Raw genomic sequence first — 17,788 nt, 5'->3', positions numbered from 1 at the left:
CCCTTTTAGAAAATTAAGATACAAGGAGGGGAGGGTTTCTAGGAGTAGCACTACTCCTGAAGCAGGAGTTGTGGGAGTATGTGATAGTGTAAGATAGTAAGAAAGTAAACTCTAATATGGGTAAAACTGAAAGTGGATGGAGAGAGATTGGTGATTATAGGTGCCTATGCACCTGGTCATGAGAAGAAGGATCATGAGAGGCAAGTGTTTTGAGAGCAGCCGAGTGAGTGTGTTAAAAGTTTTGATGCTCGAGACTGGGGTATGGTGATCTATGATTTTAATGCAAAGTTGAGTAATGTGGCAGTTGAGAGTATAATGGTGTACATGGGGTGTTCAGTGTTGTAAATGGAAATGGTGAAGAGGTTGTGGATTTGTGTTCCGAAAAAGCACTCGTGATTGGGAATACCTGGTTTAAAAAGAGAGATATGCATAGTATACGTATGTAAGTAGGAGAGATAGCCAGATAGCGTTATTATATTACGTGTTAATTGATAGGCGCGTGAAAGAGAGACTTTTGGATATTTATGTGCTGAGAGGTGCAACTGGAGGGATGTCTGATCATTATCTTGTGGAGGCGAAGGTGAAGATTTGTAGAGGTTTGCAGGAAAGAAGAGAGAATGTTGGCGTGAAGAGAGTGGTGAGAGTAAGTGAGCTTGAAAAGGAGACTTGTGTGAGGGAGTACCAGGAAGATTGAGTGCAGAATGGAAAAAGGAGAGAGCAAATGATGTAAGGGGAGTAGGGGAGGAATGGGATGTATTTAGGGAAGCAGTGATGGCACGCGCAAAAGATGCTTGTGGCATGTGAAAGATGGGAGGTGTGCAGATTAGAAAGGGTAGTGAGTGGTGGGATGAAGAAGTAAGATTGTTAGTGAAAGAGAAGAGAGAGGCGTTTTTACGATTTTTGCAGGGAAGTAGTGGGAATGACTAGATATATAAAATAAAGAATCAGGAGGTCAAGAGAAAGGTGCAAGAGGTGAAAAAGAGGGCAAATGAGAGTTGGGGTGAGAGAATATCAATAAATTTTAGGGAGACTAAAAAGATGTTTTGAAAGGAGGCAAATAAAGTGCGTAAGGCAAGAGAACAAATGGGAACATCGGTGAAGGGGGCTAAAGGGGAGGTAATAACAAGTATTGGTGAAGTGAGAACTGATGATGATGATGCAGCGCTGATGGCTGATTCAGGTGAGAAACTGCAGAAGTTGGTGACTGAGTTTGGTAAAGTGTGTGAAAGAAGAAAGCTGAGAGTAAATGTGAATAAGAGAAAGGTTATTAGATTCAGTAGGGTTGAGGAACAATTTAATTAGGAGGTTAGTTTGAATGGAGAAAAACTGGAGGAAGTTAAGTGTTTGAGATATCTGGGAGTGGATTTAGCAGCGGATGGAACCATGGAAGTGGAAGCGAGTCACATGGTGGGGTAGGGGGCGAAGGTTCTCGGAGCGTTGAAGAATGTGTGGAAGGCGAGAACGTTATCTGGGGAGCAAAAATGGATATGTTTGAGGGAATAGTGGTTCCAACAATGTTATATGGTTGCGAGGCATGGGCTATAGATAGGGTTGTGCGGAGGAGGATGGATGTGTTGGAAATGAAATGTTTAAGGACAATATGTGGTGTGAGGTGGTTTGATCGAGTAAGTAATGAAAGGGCAAGAGATATGTGGTAATAGAAATAGTGTGGTTGAGAGAGCAGAAGAGGGTGTATTGAAATGGTTTGGTCACATGGAGAGAATTAGTGAGGAAAGATTGACAAAGAGGATATATGTGTCAGAGGTAGAGGGAACGAGAAGTGGGAGACCAAATTGTAGGTGGAAAGATGGAGCGAAAAAGATTTTGAGCGATTAGGGCCTAAACATACAGGAGGGTGAAGGGCGTGCAAGGAATAGTGAATTGGAACGATTTGGTGTACCGGGGTGGACGTGCTGTCAGTTGATTGAACCAGGGCATGTGAAGCGTCTGTGGTCAACCATGGAAACTTTTGTGGGGCCTGGATGTGGAAAGGGAGCTGTGGTTTCGGTGCATTACACATGACAGCTAGAGACTGAGTGTGAACGAATGTGGCCTTTGTTGTCTTTTCAGGCGCTACCTCACGTGCGCGCGGAGGGAAGGGGGTTCGTTTCATGTGTGGCGGGATGGCGACGGGAATGGTTGGGGACAGCAAGTATGAGTGTGTGCATGTGTATATATGTATATGTCTGTGTATGTATGTATGTATACGTTGAAATGTATAGGTATGTATATGTGCGTGTGTGGACGTTTATATATAATGTCTATGTGGGTGCGTTGGGTCATTCTTTCGTCTGTTTCCTTGCGCTATCTCGCAAACGCGGGAGACAGCGAATAAGTATAATGGATATATATATATATATATATATATATATATATATATATATATATATATATATATATATACATATATATATATATATATATATATATAATATATAATATATATATATATATATATATATATATATATATATATATATATATATATATATATATATATATATATATATATATATATATATATATATATATATATAGTTTCCGTACTTTGCTTGATTTAGGTTCTAACACGAGTAAAAAATCACTTTGGCGAGGCTATATTTTGGTCAGTATACGAAACGCTATCGTATCGACAAACAAATATCGCTTCAAAGGAGCCTTGCTTATCTTGCCCCTACTACTAGTGTAGCGCAGACTTGTAGCTGCAGGAGCTACCCCCGTGGAAAATGGGTCTTGAATGTAGATAACGGGTATATCTCTTGTTGTTGGGGATTATACTGGTCGAGTGAATATATATATATAAAACCTCACGCCAGGCTGGCTACCTAAGCCGGATGTCAACTAATCGTGAGTTGGACGTTAGTACTGTTGGCGGCCGGACGTGATTTTTTTTTTCTTTTTTAACCAGACTTCGTAACAATCTAGCGTATATCCGTCAAAGAAAAAACGTTATATTTGAGCAATTAAGATATTTTTGTCAGAATTTTATTTAATGTTGTTAGAAAGTTATTTTAGAGGCCATGCAGTACATGTTTTTGATTAAATGAAGTATATAGAATTAGCTTACAGGAATAAATAGAATACGTTGCTTAAGTCATTTCATTGACGTTTTGGTAGTGTCCTTGATTAGTAATTAGATGTTTAATCTAGTTTACAATGTATTACTTTTCATTATATGGATTTTAATCTTTCTACGTGTAGATGATGGTTCGAGTGTATGAAGCAGTTGTGCAGATGGTTCGAGTGTATGAAGCAGTTATGTGTAGATGGTTCGTGTGTGTGAATCCTAGGATTAGTATTGGTAGACATGAGTAAACTGGGGTCAGTGTTTGTAGACATGAGTAAACTGGGGTCAGTGTTTGTAGGCACAGGTAAACTGGGGTCAGTGTTGGTAGGTGGGTATTTGATGCCTCTAATATGGTGAAGGGGCAGAGAGAGAGAGAGAGAGAGAGAGAGAGAGAGAGAGAGAGAGAGAGAGAGAGAGAGAGAGAGTCACGCGCCTCAGCTAAACTACTTCTTTCTTTCAGCGGCAGCCCTGGGAAGGGTTGTCTGTGCCATGGACGGTGTTGGTGGTGTGGGCAGTGAGCTGGACCAGCGCCCAGGCCCAGGGTAACTTAGGCTTCTGGTGGCTGACCACAGCCACCCCGCCCGTGGAGTGCGAGTGCGTCAAGTACTTCCTGTGTGTGGATGGCGTCATAAGTTCGTCTGGGGAAGGCATCCTGGATGTCCGCATGTCAGGTGGGAGGACCAAGCCCGTCACCAACGTGGAGGAATGTCCGGACCCCATTGATGTCTGCTGCCGCCCGCCAACCACTACCGTCGCCCTCACTACCACCCCACCGCCGACCACCACCGCCCTGGCCACCACGACTGAGCCCATTACCTGCAAGTGCGTCAAGTTCTTCCTGTGTGTGGATGGCGTCATCAACACGTCAGGGGAAGGTATTATTGACATTCGCATATCAGGGGACAGAGCCCCGGCCGCCACCAATGTGGAGCAGTGCCCAGACGAACTTGACGTCTGTTGCGGCATGCCTCCATCCACCACAACGACCCCAGCGCCCACCACGACCACGCCTCTGCCCACGCTCGCCCCAGACACCCCGTGTGAGTGCGTCCCATTCATCAACTGCACGGCCGAGAGGCTGGTGAGCGATGGGCTGGGCAACACCACCTTGGAGATTCTGGGCATTGGCTTCTCTCACTCGAAGTGTCCCGAAGCCTTCTCTGTGTGCTGCGCTCCAGAGGAGCCACCACCCACCACCACCACCGCCCGCCCATCTATCGTGAAGCCCCACAGCACATCGATGTGTGTATGTGTAGAACCCTACCTGTGTGGCGAAGACGGCCACGTCATCACCACTGGGGAGGGCATCTTCGACATCAGATCGCTAACATCCAGTAGTGGACGCTGCCAAGACGAAAACCTAGTCTGTTGCCTCCCAGCCAGACACTCCGGTGTCGACGTGGTATCTACCACCAAAAAGCCACAGCCCACCACCACTACGCCACTGCCCACCACCACTACGCCACTCCCCACCACCACTCAAGACCCTGTAGCCGACTGTGGATTGAGAAACTCCGAGGGTTTGACAGTGAGTCTCCTGAATTCTATATTGGTGTTGGTGCTGTATGTCGCTCGCGTCCCCTAACTGACAGACTTTCCTCTCTCGTCCTACCTCACCCTCCACCTTCCACCTTATGATGTAGGCGAACCAGTCTCTCTATTCCTGAACACAGAACACTAGTTCCATCACCCTCACATGATGTCTCCCTCACACCCATCCATCCGTCTTGTCGCCCTCACACACGTCCATCCGTCTCCCTCACACCCATCCATCCTGTCTCCCTCACACCCATCCATCCTGTCGCCCTCACACCTGTTTCCTGTAACACTCGTACTCCCTCCTGTTTACGCAAGACCAGTGTTGATTGTCTTTTAGCCCTCCCTCAAGTAATCCTCAGTATCAGTTGTAGTACAAATGGCATGTTTTTGTATACCTAACACATACCCTGTTCGGTAATTTTGAAAGTTTAGCCCCACACCAGACGGCGGCTCTGTGTGGGTGTGGGGAGGTAGGAAGCTTAAGCTTCACATAGGGTGTTGCAAATAGTAAGTGTGGGGAGGTAGGAAGCTTAGCCCCACACTGCATGGTACTCTTGGTGTATGTGGAGAGGTAGAAAAGCCCCACACTGGGTGGTGCTACAGGTAGGTGTGGGAAGGTAGAAAGCTTAGCTCTAGACTGGATGGTGCTGCAGTTGGATGAACGTAGACAGGTGGAATCTCATTGCTTGACAATGTAGCTAGAATATCTCGTATATTTTAAGATGGAATTGCATGTTGAATGTTAATGTTGGCAACAATGTTAGGGTCTAACGATTAGCGTCGCTGACCATGCATTCGCATGCTGCTCGGGGTCGGGCGTTTAGATTCGAATCCTCTGTTGTGGCAGTCGATTCGCAGCCAACCCAGTTTATCCTCCGCTAGGTGTTGGTCGATGGATTTGGAAACTAGCTTGGGCATACATATATGCGGGGAGGCTCATGAGAGAAAGTGTTTTAGGAGTAGCTGAGTGGGTGTGTTAGCAGCTTTGATACACGAGACCGGGTATATAGTGATGGGTGATTTAAATGCGAAGGTGAATAATGTGGCAATTGAGGGTATAATTGGGTGTTCAGTGTTGTAAATGGAAATGAAGAATTTGTGGATACGTGTCCTGAAAAAAGACAGGTGATTGGGAATACCCGGTTTAAAAATGAAGATGTACATAAGTATACGTATGTGTGTAGGAAATGGTCACAGGGCATTATTGGACTAGGTGTTAATTGATAGGCGTATAATGGAGAGACTTTTGGATGTTAATTTGCTGAGAGGTTCAGCTGGAGGAATGCCGAAGATGAGGAGTGGTAGAGGCTTTCAAAAAAGAATGTTGAGGAGAAGGGAGTGGTGAGAGTGAGCTTGGAAAGGAGACTTGTGTGAGGAAGTACTCGGAGAGATTGATTGTAGAATGGCAAAAAGTGAGAGCAAATGCCGTGAAAGGAGTGGGTGAGGAATGGAATGTATTAGTTAGGGATGCAGTGAAGGCTTGCGCAAAAGATGCAAGTGGCATGAAAAAGAGTAGTGAGTGGTGGGATGAAGTAAGGTCGTTAGTGAAAGAGGAAAGAGAGGAGGTTTGGACGATACTTGCAGGGAAGTAGTGCAAATGACTGGGAGATGTACCCCGCGAGGTAGCACTACGAAAAAAAAAAAAAAAAAAAAAAAAAGAGGCACATTCGTTTACACTCAGTTCCTTAGCTGTCGTATAATGCACCAAAACCACATCTCCCTTTCCACATCCAGGCCCCACAAAACTTTCCATGGTTTACCCCAGACTCTGCACATGCCCTTGCTAATCCATTAATGGACAGCACGTCGACCCCGGTACACAACATCGTTCCAATTCACCTCTGTTCCTTGCACGCCTTTCACCCTCGTGTATGTTCAGGCTCCGATTGCTCAAAATCTTTTTCACTCCATCCTTCCACCTCCAGTGTGGTCTCCCGCTTCTCCTCGTTCCATCTACTTCTGACACATATATCCTCTTTGTCAATCTTTCCTCGCTCATTCTTTCCATGTGACCAAACTATTTCAACACACCCTCTTCTGCTCTCTCAACCACACTCTTATTACCACATATTTTCGCATTTCCCGCGTTAGCGAGGTAACGCCAGGAACAACGAAGAGGGGCCGCATTCGCTCGTCAATTTTTCTAGCCGTCATGTATAATGCATCGAATCCATAGCTCCCTGTCACAATCATTTCCTACAAACCCTCCCATGATTTACATCTAACCCTTCTCATGACCTGGTTTAGTCCATTAACAGCACGTCGCCCCCTGTATACCACATCGTTCCACTTTATTCTATCCTGTGTAGGCCCTTTTCCCTCCTGTTTGTTCAAGGTCCCAGCCGCTTAAAATCTTTTCACTCCATCCTTCCATCTCTGGTTGGTTTCCCCGTTCTCCTTATTCCATCCACTTATGACACATATATCCTCTTTGATGGCCTTTCCTCTCATTCTCTCCATATGTTCAGATTTTTTCGGCTTTCTCACACTTTTTATTACATCTTATCTCTTACCCTTGTATTACTTACTCGATCAAACCGCCTCATACCACATAGATTCCTCAGACATTCCATCTTCTACTCACTCGCCTTCCTCCGCACAGTCTCATCTATGGTCCATGCTTTGCATCCATATAATATTGTTAAGACTATTATATCTTCAGACATACCCATTTTTGCCCTCCCCAATAACCCTATCTCGCCACACTTTTTTCGGTGCTTCCAGAACCTTTGTCCCCTCACCCTTCTTAGGACTCTTCCGTTTCCATAGTTCTATTCCCTTCTATGTCCACTCCCAGGTATCTAAAACACTTCACTTCCAGTTTTTCTCCATTCAAACTCATCGCTCCATATAACCTGTTCCTCAACCATATATATATATATATATATATATATATATATATATATATATATATATATATATATATATATATATATATATATTGTGTGGGTGTGTGTAGGGAGCTGTGGTTTTGCTACCTAACATGTGACAGCGAGAGAATGCATGCAAGATTGTGTGTGTTGCCTGTGCTGTTTAAGCTAAGAAAAGAATGCTTTCCACATAGTTTATTGTTAGTATATTTATTACCTACAGGTATTTTGATATGTTACCACAAATGGGTCAAGTGGTAATCATGTCGACATTGTTATTCCTGGATTTCGTAGGCTTCATCTGGCTTAAAGTTATGGAATATGAGGAGGTCGTTTGGGTTCGAACCTCTGGCCACCAGTTTCGTTCGGGATAGGTAAGGCAGAAATGCCAAGTCTGCCACATTGGCCGAGGCACACGCTCATTCACATGAGGTTTCCTACAGTCAAATGATATCCAAAGTTTTGCAACAACGGACACAGATCTCCCGTATTGTGACCAATTTGCATTTTCAAAAGTGAATGCAGTTGGTTTCATCGGCGACGATGCAGTGCTTTTCATAAAAATTGATCCTTGTTTGCTCTTGTGGTATTTAATCATTTACACTTGAATGTGGTTTTATCGTGTGATTCATCATTTATGCATTTCTGTATTCTTAGCATCAGTTTTTAGCAACTTGGATTATACAGTATATGTATTCACATCAATGCTTCTCGGCCATCCGGCACACTTGAGGCAGTGTTTCGATGTTCATGGTTTAGTAAAGTATATCTGCTTGCTATCATTTCATCAGTTCTTAGTGATTTTTGCTTGCTATGTGGGCATCTCAAATCGTATGTTAGTATATTTACATTTTCTCTAAGACAATAGCAATATGGTATGCGTTGGTTCACTATAGAATTTGGTCTTTTACTAAGAAGTACCATGAATTTGGTCAGAGGTAGCATGATCCATTTCACCAAAATCTCCCTCCTTCAGAATCTTCCAACTTAGCACCTCTGGTAAAGTTGATGGGTTTGCCTGTTAACAGAACACTTCCCTTGCGCTTCATGATGATATATTGATGAGAGCTTTCCAATTAATGACTTCCACTGAACTTTTTTTCAAATTGGTCACCATTCTGCTGATCAAAATATTTATATGAACCTAAATAGTTGCATAGATTTACCATACCAGTTCAGTATAAGAAAGTCGATATACACGGTAATGAAATGATGGAAGATGGTAATAGATATTGGCATAATGCCGTTTAACCTACTGGCCTTATTCCATTATAATCTGCATAGTTAATATTCTTTGTAATCTTAGCACTTTAGAATTTGCCACTGCCTCTGTTGTTTTCATTATAAGAATATTTATGCATCATGCCTAGGTGGTGAAGTTGTCCTTGGTTATGGCTAGATAATGATGTTGAGAAATATTTGCCCGAAGGTAAGATGAGGCTGTGAAGGACTTTCCCAAATTATGTCTGGAAGACTTCCCTAATTTATGTTTGGGTGACAATGCAAAGGACTCCCAAGTTTTGTCCAGGTGATGAGGTTTTGAAGGAGACACCTTTGTTATATCAGGATGATGAGGTTGTGAAGGGCTTTCCCAAGTTATGTAAGGGTGATGACTTTGTGAAGGACTCCTAATTTCCAGGTTTACAAGGTTGTGCAGGACTTCCCCAAATTGTATAGAAGAAATAAGGATTTTAAGGACCTTCCCATGTTATCTTAGGGTGATAAGGTTGTGGGGGAATTTCCCAAGTTATTTCAGGATGATGCGATTGTGGGGGACTTTCCCCAAGTAATGTGAGGGTGCTGAGGTTATGAAGGACTTTCCCAAGTTATGATGGATATGAGGCTGTGAAGGATTTTTCAAAGTTATGTTTCGGTGATAAGGTTTGTTAACTAATTTCCCACATCAGACCTATGTGATAAGGTCTAGAAGGACTTTATTAATTTAAGTCAGGATGATTGGGTTGTGAAGGAACTGACAGTTATGTCAAAGTAATGGGGTTGTTAGGGACTTTCCAGTATTATTCCTTGATGTTCAGGTTGTGAAGTACTTTCCCCATGTTATAACAGGGTTATTAGGTTGTGGAGAACTTTTTCAAGTTATGTTAAGCTAAGATTGTGAAAGTCTTTCCCAAGTTGTTATAATAGTAATGCTGTGAAGGACTTTGCTAAGTTATAGTAGGGTGATAATGTTAAAAACTTTCCTAAATCATTTGAGTATTGATGGTTTGATTGAGTTTCTGTTTGTGACATCATTGGTAATGAGGATGAAAAGGATTTCCCTAAGAAATGCAAGGATGACTTGGCTGAGAAGGGCTTTCACAAGTTGTGCCAAGGTAATAAGCTTGTGAAAGACTTTTTCATATCATATCAGGATGATTAGGTTGTGATGGACTTTCCTAAGTTGTATCAGGATGATTAGGTTGTGATGAACTTTTTTGTCAATTATGTCAGGGTTATTATGCAGTATAAGATTTCTTAAGATATCTCAGGATGATTCAGTTGTGAAGGACTTTCCTCAATTTGACATGGTGACCCAATGAAACCTTTCATCTATGGAAAAAAATTTCTTGTTTTTGCTTTTGTAATGTGTAGTACCGTACCTCCTACAATGATGCACTACTTGGTTGTGTAAAGTTTTCTGTAGTACATTACTTCACATATAGTGTTAATAGTTGCCTGTATTTCACCTGTTGAGCTGTATTCCTGCATAGTCCTGTTCTTCAGTATGCCAGTGTACAGTAGCTTCTTAGAATATTGCAATACTTCACATAATTGAGGGGTACTAGATTATGCAGAATTGTACATAGTACTTTGATTCACGTAATGAGGTAATAGTTGTATGTGTGTCTTTTATAATACTGTATTGTACATGTAATAGAAATACTAATTGCACAGTATATGTAGTCTTGCATAATACTCTTCATGTAGTGAGATATCAGTAATGATGACATGCTAGTTGCTTGTGTATTCTTATATTGTACTAAATGAAATGAGATACTAATTACATGTGTAGTCTTATGCAGTCTTGTAATTTACAAGATGAGGTATTAGTTGCATGTGTAGTCTTCCGTGTAGTGCCTTGCTGCATGTGATGAGGTACTAGTTACCTGTGTAAAGGCTTTTGTAGTGCTTTGCTTTATACAATGAGTTATTTAACTAGAACACAGATGGTGGAGCTTTGGTAATCAACCTCAGAAAAGATTTTCACCATTATTTCGATTTTAAGTCGATTCCATTTTTTAGAGGTGATTTTCTGCCTTATTCATATTCTAATTCCAATGTAATGTAAATATTTGTCTACCTGTTGTCCAGTTGATTGCAATAAATCCTTCCACTCCTCCAAAATCTTATCTTGATTTTGTATATTTGTATGTATGTTTGTCTTTGTTGTATTTTTGGGCTTTTATTGTTTTCATACCTATTCCTCCACAGCTTTACATGTATGTCCATGTGTACAAAATGTGTGCAGACAAATATTTGTATGTTTACAGTTACCTAATTGTACAGTACAAAGATTTCTTCACTCTTGAAGCCATATGTTTTGAACATTCTCCACTGCAGTACAGTTTTTGAACCTTTATTTTTTTTATACTGGCAGTATTTACAGTTTTATCACATAACGTGTTTCCATTTGCTTTTTTGTAACAAGTTTGTTGTTTATTTTATGTCATCTGGTTGCTCTGCCCTTGCATCTTACAAAGAGCTCTTTACTGCCAGCATTGACAAACTGGTTTTGTTTCTCTCTCGAATCTGCCACTATTAGTGTTTCATCATCAAACGAGTAACCCTCTTCCCAGATGTCCTCACTCACTACGAACTGTATACTCACCCCTATCCCTTGCCATATCCTGACCCATATGTACTCTTATTTTCTCTTACTGTGCCTTCCATCAGAAAGCTATTAGTAAAGATTTTAAAATTGTACATAGTAAGCAAAATTGAATGCTGCTGTGGTGTGCAATGACCATTGAAACAAACTGAAATAACACTGCAGAATTCAGAAGCCCTTCTCAAACAAAACCAAGGGATAGAATATAGGAGCAACGAGGAAAGGCTAAAAAAAAATTAAACAAAATAGCCCAGAAAAGAGAGAAAGATGCATGATAACCTGTGCCTGGCAACATATTGAAGGTATACAGGAAAATTTAATAAACTGGAAAGCATGTCAACAGTGAAAATACAGAATTATTAAATAAAGAATACTTGTGAATATACCATAAATAAATCGGATAAAAGGCTTAACGAGGAAGCTGTAATGACTATTAACTAGACTGCTAGGAGAAATAATAGACTTTTATGGAATATAAACAGAACATTTAAAAGGAGACTTGGCATTAATTAGAATTACTCCCAGATGAGCCAGGAATAGATAGACATGTAATGCAGTTGGTAACTGGAAGGAATAGTTTTATTCAAGTGAGACATGCTGTGAGCACTTCCTACTAGTCTTGCCATCATGGCAAAATTTTGCACAAGTACTCATAGGTTCTCTCTCTCTCTCTCTCTCTCTCTCTCTCTCTCTCTCTCTCTCTCTCTCTCTAACTTCTGATAAGTGAGTGAGGAACTTCTGAACCAAAGTAAATCATATTGGTGAATACTCCAGGGAAAACAACACAGTACTGATCAACATGACAGAAGTATGAAATGAAAATATAAACGTGGATCAGTTTAGAACATGGTGAGGAGACGACCAAACTCAAACAAGGCAATTCAGCAATGTATGTATGTACAGTATTTAATAAGATAAGGAAAACAGTTAATGAAGATGAGCCACAGTAAATGTGAACTTATTGCAAGGAGCATCCCAGTCATAAATACACTAGATCTGTCATACATACCACCAAAAGATCAAACAAAATGACATGAGAAGTTTTAAGTAAAGTTGAAGAAATATTTGTGTGATTAGAAAACTGTTTAATAATTATTTGGTAAGGAGACTGACTTCCATTTCACTTAATGGGAGGAAGGGGAAATAAGCTATGGATACAGGATCTGTAGATGAAAGAGAACTGATCCAAAGACAAAAAAATCTTTGTCAATCATTCAACCTTATACAAGTGAGCCACAGATTAACAAGAGGGAAAAGCATAGTAGATGTTTGCCTTTCAAATGACATCATACCATTTCCAGATTGGTCTCTTAGATCACAATATCATAACAATCACTACATGATACAGTACAGAAATAAATGAATATGAAGAGGATACAGAACAACAAGTTTGAGCACCATGAATTTTTGCCATTATATATCACTTTGGAAAGTGAACATTCAAAGGATTTTAAGCATAAATTGGAACAAGACCTTCAAGGGAAATGACCTACAATAAATATGAAAACATAAGAGAACATGATCAGTGGTCTAATACCACTTAAAAGTGCAAAGTCAAAGTTACGAAGAGATGAAAAACAGTGGGTAAGTAGAGTATGAAAGCTAAAGAAAAGTTTATCAATGAGTTAGGCAAAATCAGTGAGCTTGATAAAAGAATAAAGAACACAGATGTGGAAATGATTGCCCCATAGGAGAGAACAGAAAATGAAAAAAAAAATTGTGAAGAGGAACCAAAAAATACTATTCACACAACATTAAGAGTAAGATGGGATGATGAATTAGTGTTTTAACAATTTTCAGTCAGAGTGAACATTGTTTTGAGATGAAAATGTCCAGTCCAATGTATCATAAAGAATGTGGTTTGCCTTGGTTCCCTTCATTATATTGGTGTCAGACATGTACCGAGAAGTAAAAGAAAGTGGAGTAATGAGCTTTGCTGATGACAATAGAGTAACTAAAATGGATAAGAAGCTGATAAAATGGAGATCCAAAGAGCTTGGAATGCAATATGCAAATGGACAGAAGTGAACCTTATGGAATTCACTGGAGACATAATTGAACAAACAAGTTATGGAACAAGTAAAGATATTTCAGTGACACTTTATAAAGCCTCATCAGAGAAAGCAATAGGAAGTGAAACAAATGTAAATGATTTGAGAAGATAGCACTGTTAAGCCAAGTAATGAATATGGTAGCATTATTTAGAGACCTTTCACTGAAAGAGAAAACCATACAAGAAGTCCCTAACTTGTGAAAGAGTTGCATTCTGGGACTCTCTTCCAAAGATGAATTGTTTGGAAGTTTGAAAATAAACAGATTATGATGATTTACCTAAGATTTGGGTAAATAATTGTTTGTAAAAATTTTATATATTCTGAAAATATGGTTAATAGAATATTGTATTGAGCAACATTTGATGAAGAAAAGAAAGTTCTGTGGTTTGTGAGAGTGAATGATTGTTTGAATGTTGGACTACAAATATGGATTGTATTTTTTTTGGAGTTGATTTATAAGTACAGAGGTTCATAGGTCAGATGTTCATAAAGATGGGACTCCCAGTACTTTAGATGAAAATGTTTACTGTATACATAAGAATGAAAATTTGATTCTGGTGTGTCATTTGGATATCAATGAAACAAATAGAAATATGCACAGAAGGAATTCAAAAGCACTTCCTGAGCAAAATTGATGGGCTAGAACATATGCGTTACCATGAGAGGCAGAAAGAAGTGGAATTATATAGCCTAGGTAGAGTAGAAAGATAGATGATCAAATTGAAGGTATAAAGGAAAATGCATTGAACCAGAGAGCATTTGAACATGGAAAATGTAGTTTTGATATTAAATCTTCAAGAATATCATGGAACATGCAAAGGTAAATCAAACAAAAACGTTTGATAGACCAGCCATGAAGCTATAACAATTAGTTATTTGGTAAACTATCAAGAAAAATAAGAAACATGCATGGAATGTACAGAAACAGAAAACTTAACATGTGGTTAAAGTCAGTCCCAGGTGAGCCAAAAACAGATATGTAATGGAGGTGAGTGCAGAGGAACACTATTTTTCATCAAGCAAGCCTTGCCATCATGGTAAAATCTTTCAAAAGGTACTCATTAGTAGACTCTCTCTCTCTCTTCTCTCTCTCTCTCTCTCTCTCTCTCTCTCTCTCTCTCTCTCTCTCTCTCTCTCTCTCTCTCTCTCTCTCTCTCTCCCTCTCAGTCATCATGGGTACTTGTGAGTACTGAATAGGTGTTCTTTTGGTGTGTTACTCTTGACGAATGCTTCTTGTAACAACTTTTTTGCATTTATTAACCTACTGAAGCATCTCTTGCGTAAACATTGTATCGAATGTTATCTTCATTGGTTGTCCCTTGCTGTTTTTCCTATATTCCTCTGTTTTTTCTTGACCTACATTTGTTAAATCCTTCTCATCAAATTATTTGTTAAATGTTCCCCCTTTCAGACATTCCTTTCCTCCTTGTGCCAATGTAAAAATCATCTCAGACATACATTTGATAAGCTTCCTGATACCCAGGAGAAATATGAAACATTCATGGAATGACAACAGCATACTAGACTTGTGGCTGAAATGAAGAGTTGTAGCATTCAATAGAAACTGCAAAATTTGCCAAGCAAGACACAGTGAGCGCTATGTGCCAGCCCTACCATTCTTGCAAAATCTAATCATATTTACTATTAGGTAGGTAACCCAACTTTCTCCTATCCCCTTCAGTTGTGTTGTGTCCTCCTCCTCCTCTTTAGTTTTATGTTAAACATATTTCTCAATCACACAGCTGTCTTGAATGCTTTTCTGCCCTCTTAAGTCTTTCTTTCATTGCACCATGTGTTTATCTTGAATGTATACAATGACTTTTTATGGCAATGTATGTTATTTTATTGTAGTTATATGTTTCAGAGTCCATAGACAGCTGCTCCTCTTTAGTTACCTCTGCTCTGCAGTTGTCTTCACTCCCAGAATCATCTCTTACTTCTTGCCCCTCCTGTTATGCATTTTTCTTTGAAAACTGGACTGACTACTTTCCTGTTCCAACATTTGCCTTCCCTGTGAGCCCCCTCCTTTTTGTATCCCCCTCTTTATTATAGCTTGAAGTTATGGTACATCACAATTTTATTTAGTTTATCCGCCATCTTTAGAGCTCTTTGGAATTTTTATAGTCCATAGGAATATTCTCTTAATTTCTATACTTTGTCCTCATGGTAGTATATATTATGCATAAGCTCTTTCACTGCGACTGAAAACTGGATGCAATTAGCCATTGAGTTTTCTGTCTTCCCACAGGCACCTTTTCTCTCCCTTGAAAAACCCTCAAAATTCTGTGCTTCTGAGCCCCTCATCACCTGTCTTGGTATTATAGATAAGCTTACTTTTATTTCCAGTTCATCAGTATGCAGTATCTTTATTTCTAGTCTCGAATATCAGTTGTGTGCATACATGTGAGAGTTTGTACATCTTGCAGGCTCGCATACTAGGTTTTCGTAATGGCGAGAGTCAGTTTGGGGAGTTTCCATGGGTGGCAGCTATCCTAAGTGTGGAGAATCTGATGGGCAAGACCATCCGTCGGTTTGTAGGTGGTGGCACGCTCATTCACCCTCGTGTCATCATCACTGCTGCCCACAAGGTCATCAGGTAAGTTCACTTGCCTCCTCTGCTCACACTTTGCTGCTCTACATGTACTATTTCTCACACTGCTGATTTTCTTTTTTGTTGATAACACCCATACATGCACAAATACATGGGTTAGGATAAAATTTTAGTACCCAGTTACATTTTCATGCTTGGCAAGGTAGTACAAGTACCAGAAACAAATGAACTACCTCATTTGTCTGCATCCACTTTTTAGGTGTTGTGTATAATATACTGAAATGAGATTATGCTTCCACAGCCAAGTTCCATTGGTGATTTCACATTAACCTTGATTGCTTCATATACCCTGATTCAGCCCAGTGACAGTCTAACCCCCCCCCCCCCCCCACACACACACACACACACACACACACACACACACACACACACACACACACACACACACACATCTCCGTGGTGTAGTGATTAGCCTCCCTAACCATCGTGCATGCACAGGCCACCTGGGATCAGACCGGCATGGGTTTCAATTTTGGTCGCAGCTACCAATCCACAATCCACTAAGCTTTTCATCCCCCCAGGCGCTTGTTGAAAGAAAGGTTACCTGGCATAGGCTAAGTGTGTGTGTGTGTGTGTGTTTGTGCATACATACATGCATAGAAGTAAAGACATGGTACACACATACAGGGTTAAGAAGACTGAGGCACCATGAGCATAAAACCTTTGTAAATTTTCAGTTACCTCGCTCACACACACACACACACACACACACACACACACACACACACACACACACACACACACACATGCTCTACATAGATCCAATTGATTATCTCATGCATGCCTCACCTTTAGTCCCCATTACCCCAAAGCTGCCTACAGTCCATCTTTCAATTTCCTTGATCTGCCCCTCTCCCTTCTTACCTCAGCTTCTGAATTTTAGATGCTTTTAGTCAGTCTTTCTTTGTTCATCCTGTCAGTATATCTGATCATTTTAAGCTACCTGTTCAGTCCATTCACTTAGTGTGCTTACTTCCACATCTCACTCTGACACATTCCTTTCACAACCAATCCTCCTTACACTTCATTATCTTTTCATTATGTTCTTGAGTATTTCATAACAAACACATTCACTTTGTTCCTATTTTGTATACAGTGTTCAAGACTCCTGCCCATACAACACTGTCAGAATCACTATACTTTCAGACTCATTTTTGCCCTTAATACACAAAGAAACTTTACCTTTCTCCATCCTGTGACTGACTTTGGCCACCATGGTTCCATCACTGCCACATCCACTTCATGGTATTTAAAGCACTCCACTCTTTCTAGACCCTTGCCATTCAAACTTATGATCAAACCATCCTCTTGTCTCCTTGCTGTTACCTTACTTTTGTTCACACATATCTGTTTTCTTCTTTCGCACATCATTCCAAGCTCTTGTACCATCTTTGGAAATTTACTTCTGAAGTTTACCACCAGAGCCATGTCATTTGGATACAGTAACTGATTCGCATCCCTTGTCCTTCAACCCTTAGCATATATACTATAAACTATTGTGCATTCCTCACCACCCTGCCCAAAACAGATTAAACAACCATGGAGACCACACATCCTTGATGCAAGCCCATGCTGTACTCTTCAGGTAAAGAATTGTCACTGTATTTGGTAATGTTCTGTTTACCCCTTTGAAAGTGTTATACCTTGCACAAGGCCTCTGTCATCATAAGCATATGCTTTCTCCAATTGCATGAATGCCATGTACAATTCACTTTGTTTTTCCAAGTAAAAGATTGAATTACAGAAAACAGAGGAATTCTTGACAAGCAAAATCTTCTTAAGCTGGACAGCTTTTCAGATTTTCAGAAAGATCATGCA

At 40.4% G+C, this 17,788-nt stretch overlaps 1 protein-coding gene across 2 annotated transcripts in view; it reads left to right on the top strand.

The window, feature by feature from the left end:
- LOC139746290 (uncharacterized) overlaps positions 1-17,788 on the top strand; it is a 51,096-nt gene that overhangs the window by 16,558 nt on the left and 16,750 nt on the right. For both annotated transcript variants that reach the window (XM_071657379.1, XM_071657378.1), the window contains exons 2-3: positions 3,528-4,595; positions 15,786-15,955. In XM_071657379.1, coding sequence (XP_071513480.1) covers positions 3,528-4,595; positions 15,786-15,955 — 1,238 coding nt within the window. The remainder of the gene's footprint in view (positions 1-3,527; positions 4,596-15,785; positions 15,956-17,788) is intronic.

This window comes from Panulirus ornatus, chromosome 64 (genome assembly GCF_036320965.1).
Source record: "Panulirus ornatus isolate Po-2019 chromosome 64, ASM3632096v1, whole genome shotgun sequence".
Lineage (NCBI taxonomy): Eukaryota > Metazoa > Arthropoda > Malacostraca > Decapoda > Palinuridae > Panulirus > Panulirus ornatus.
Note: the sequence above shows the minus strand (reverse complement) of the source record. Positions and strands in the feature narration are given on the sequence as shown.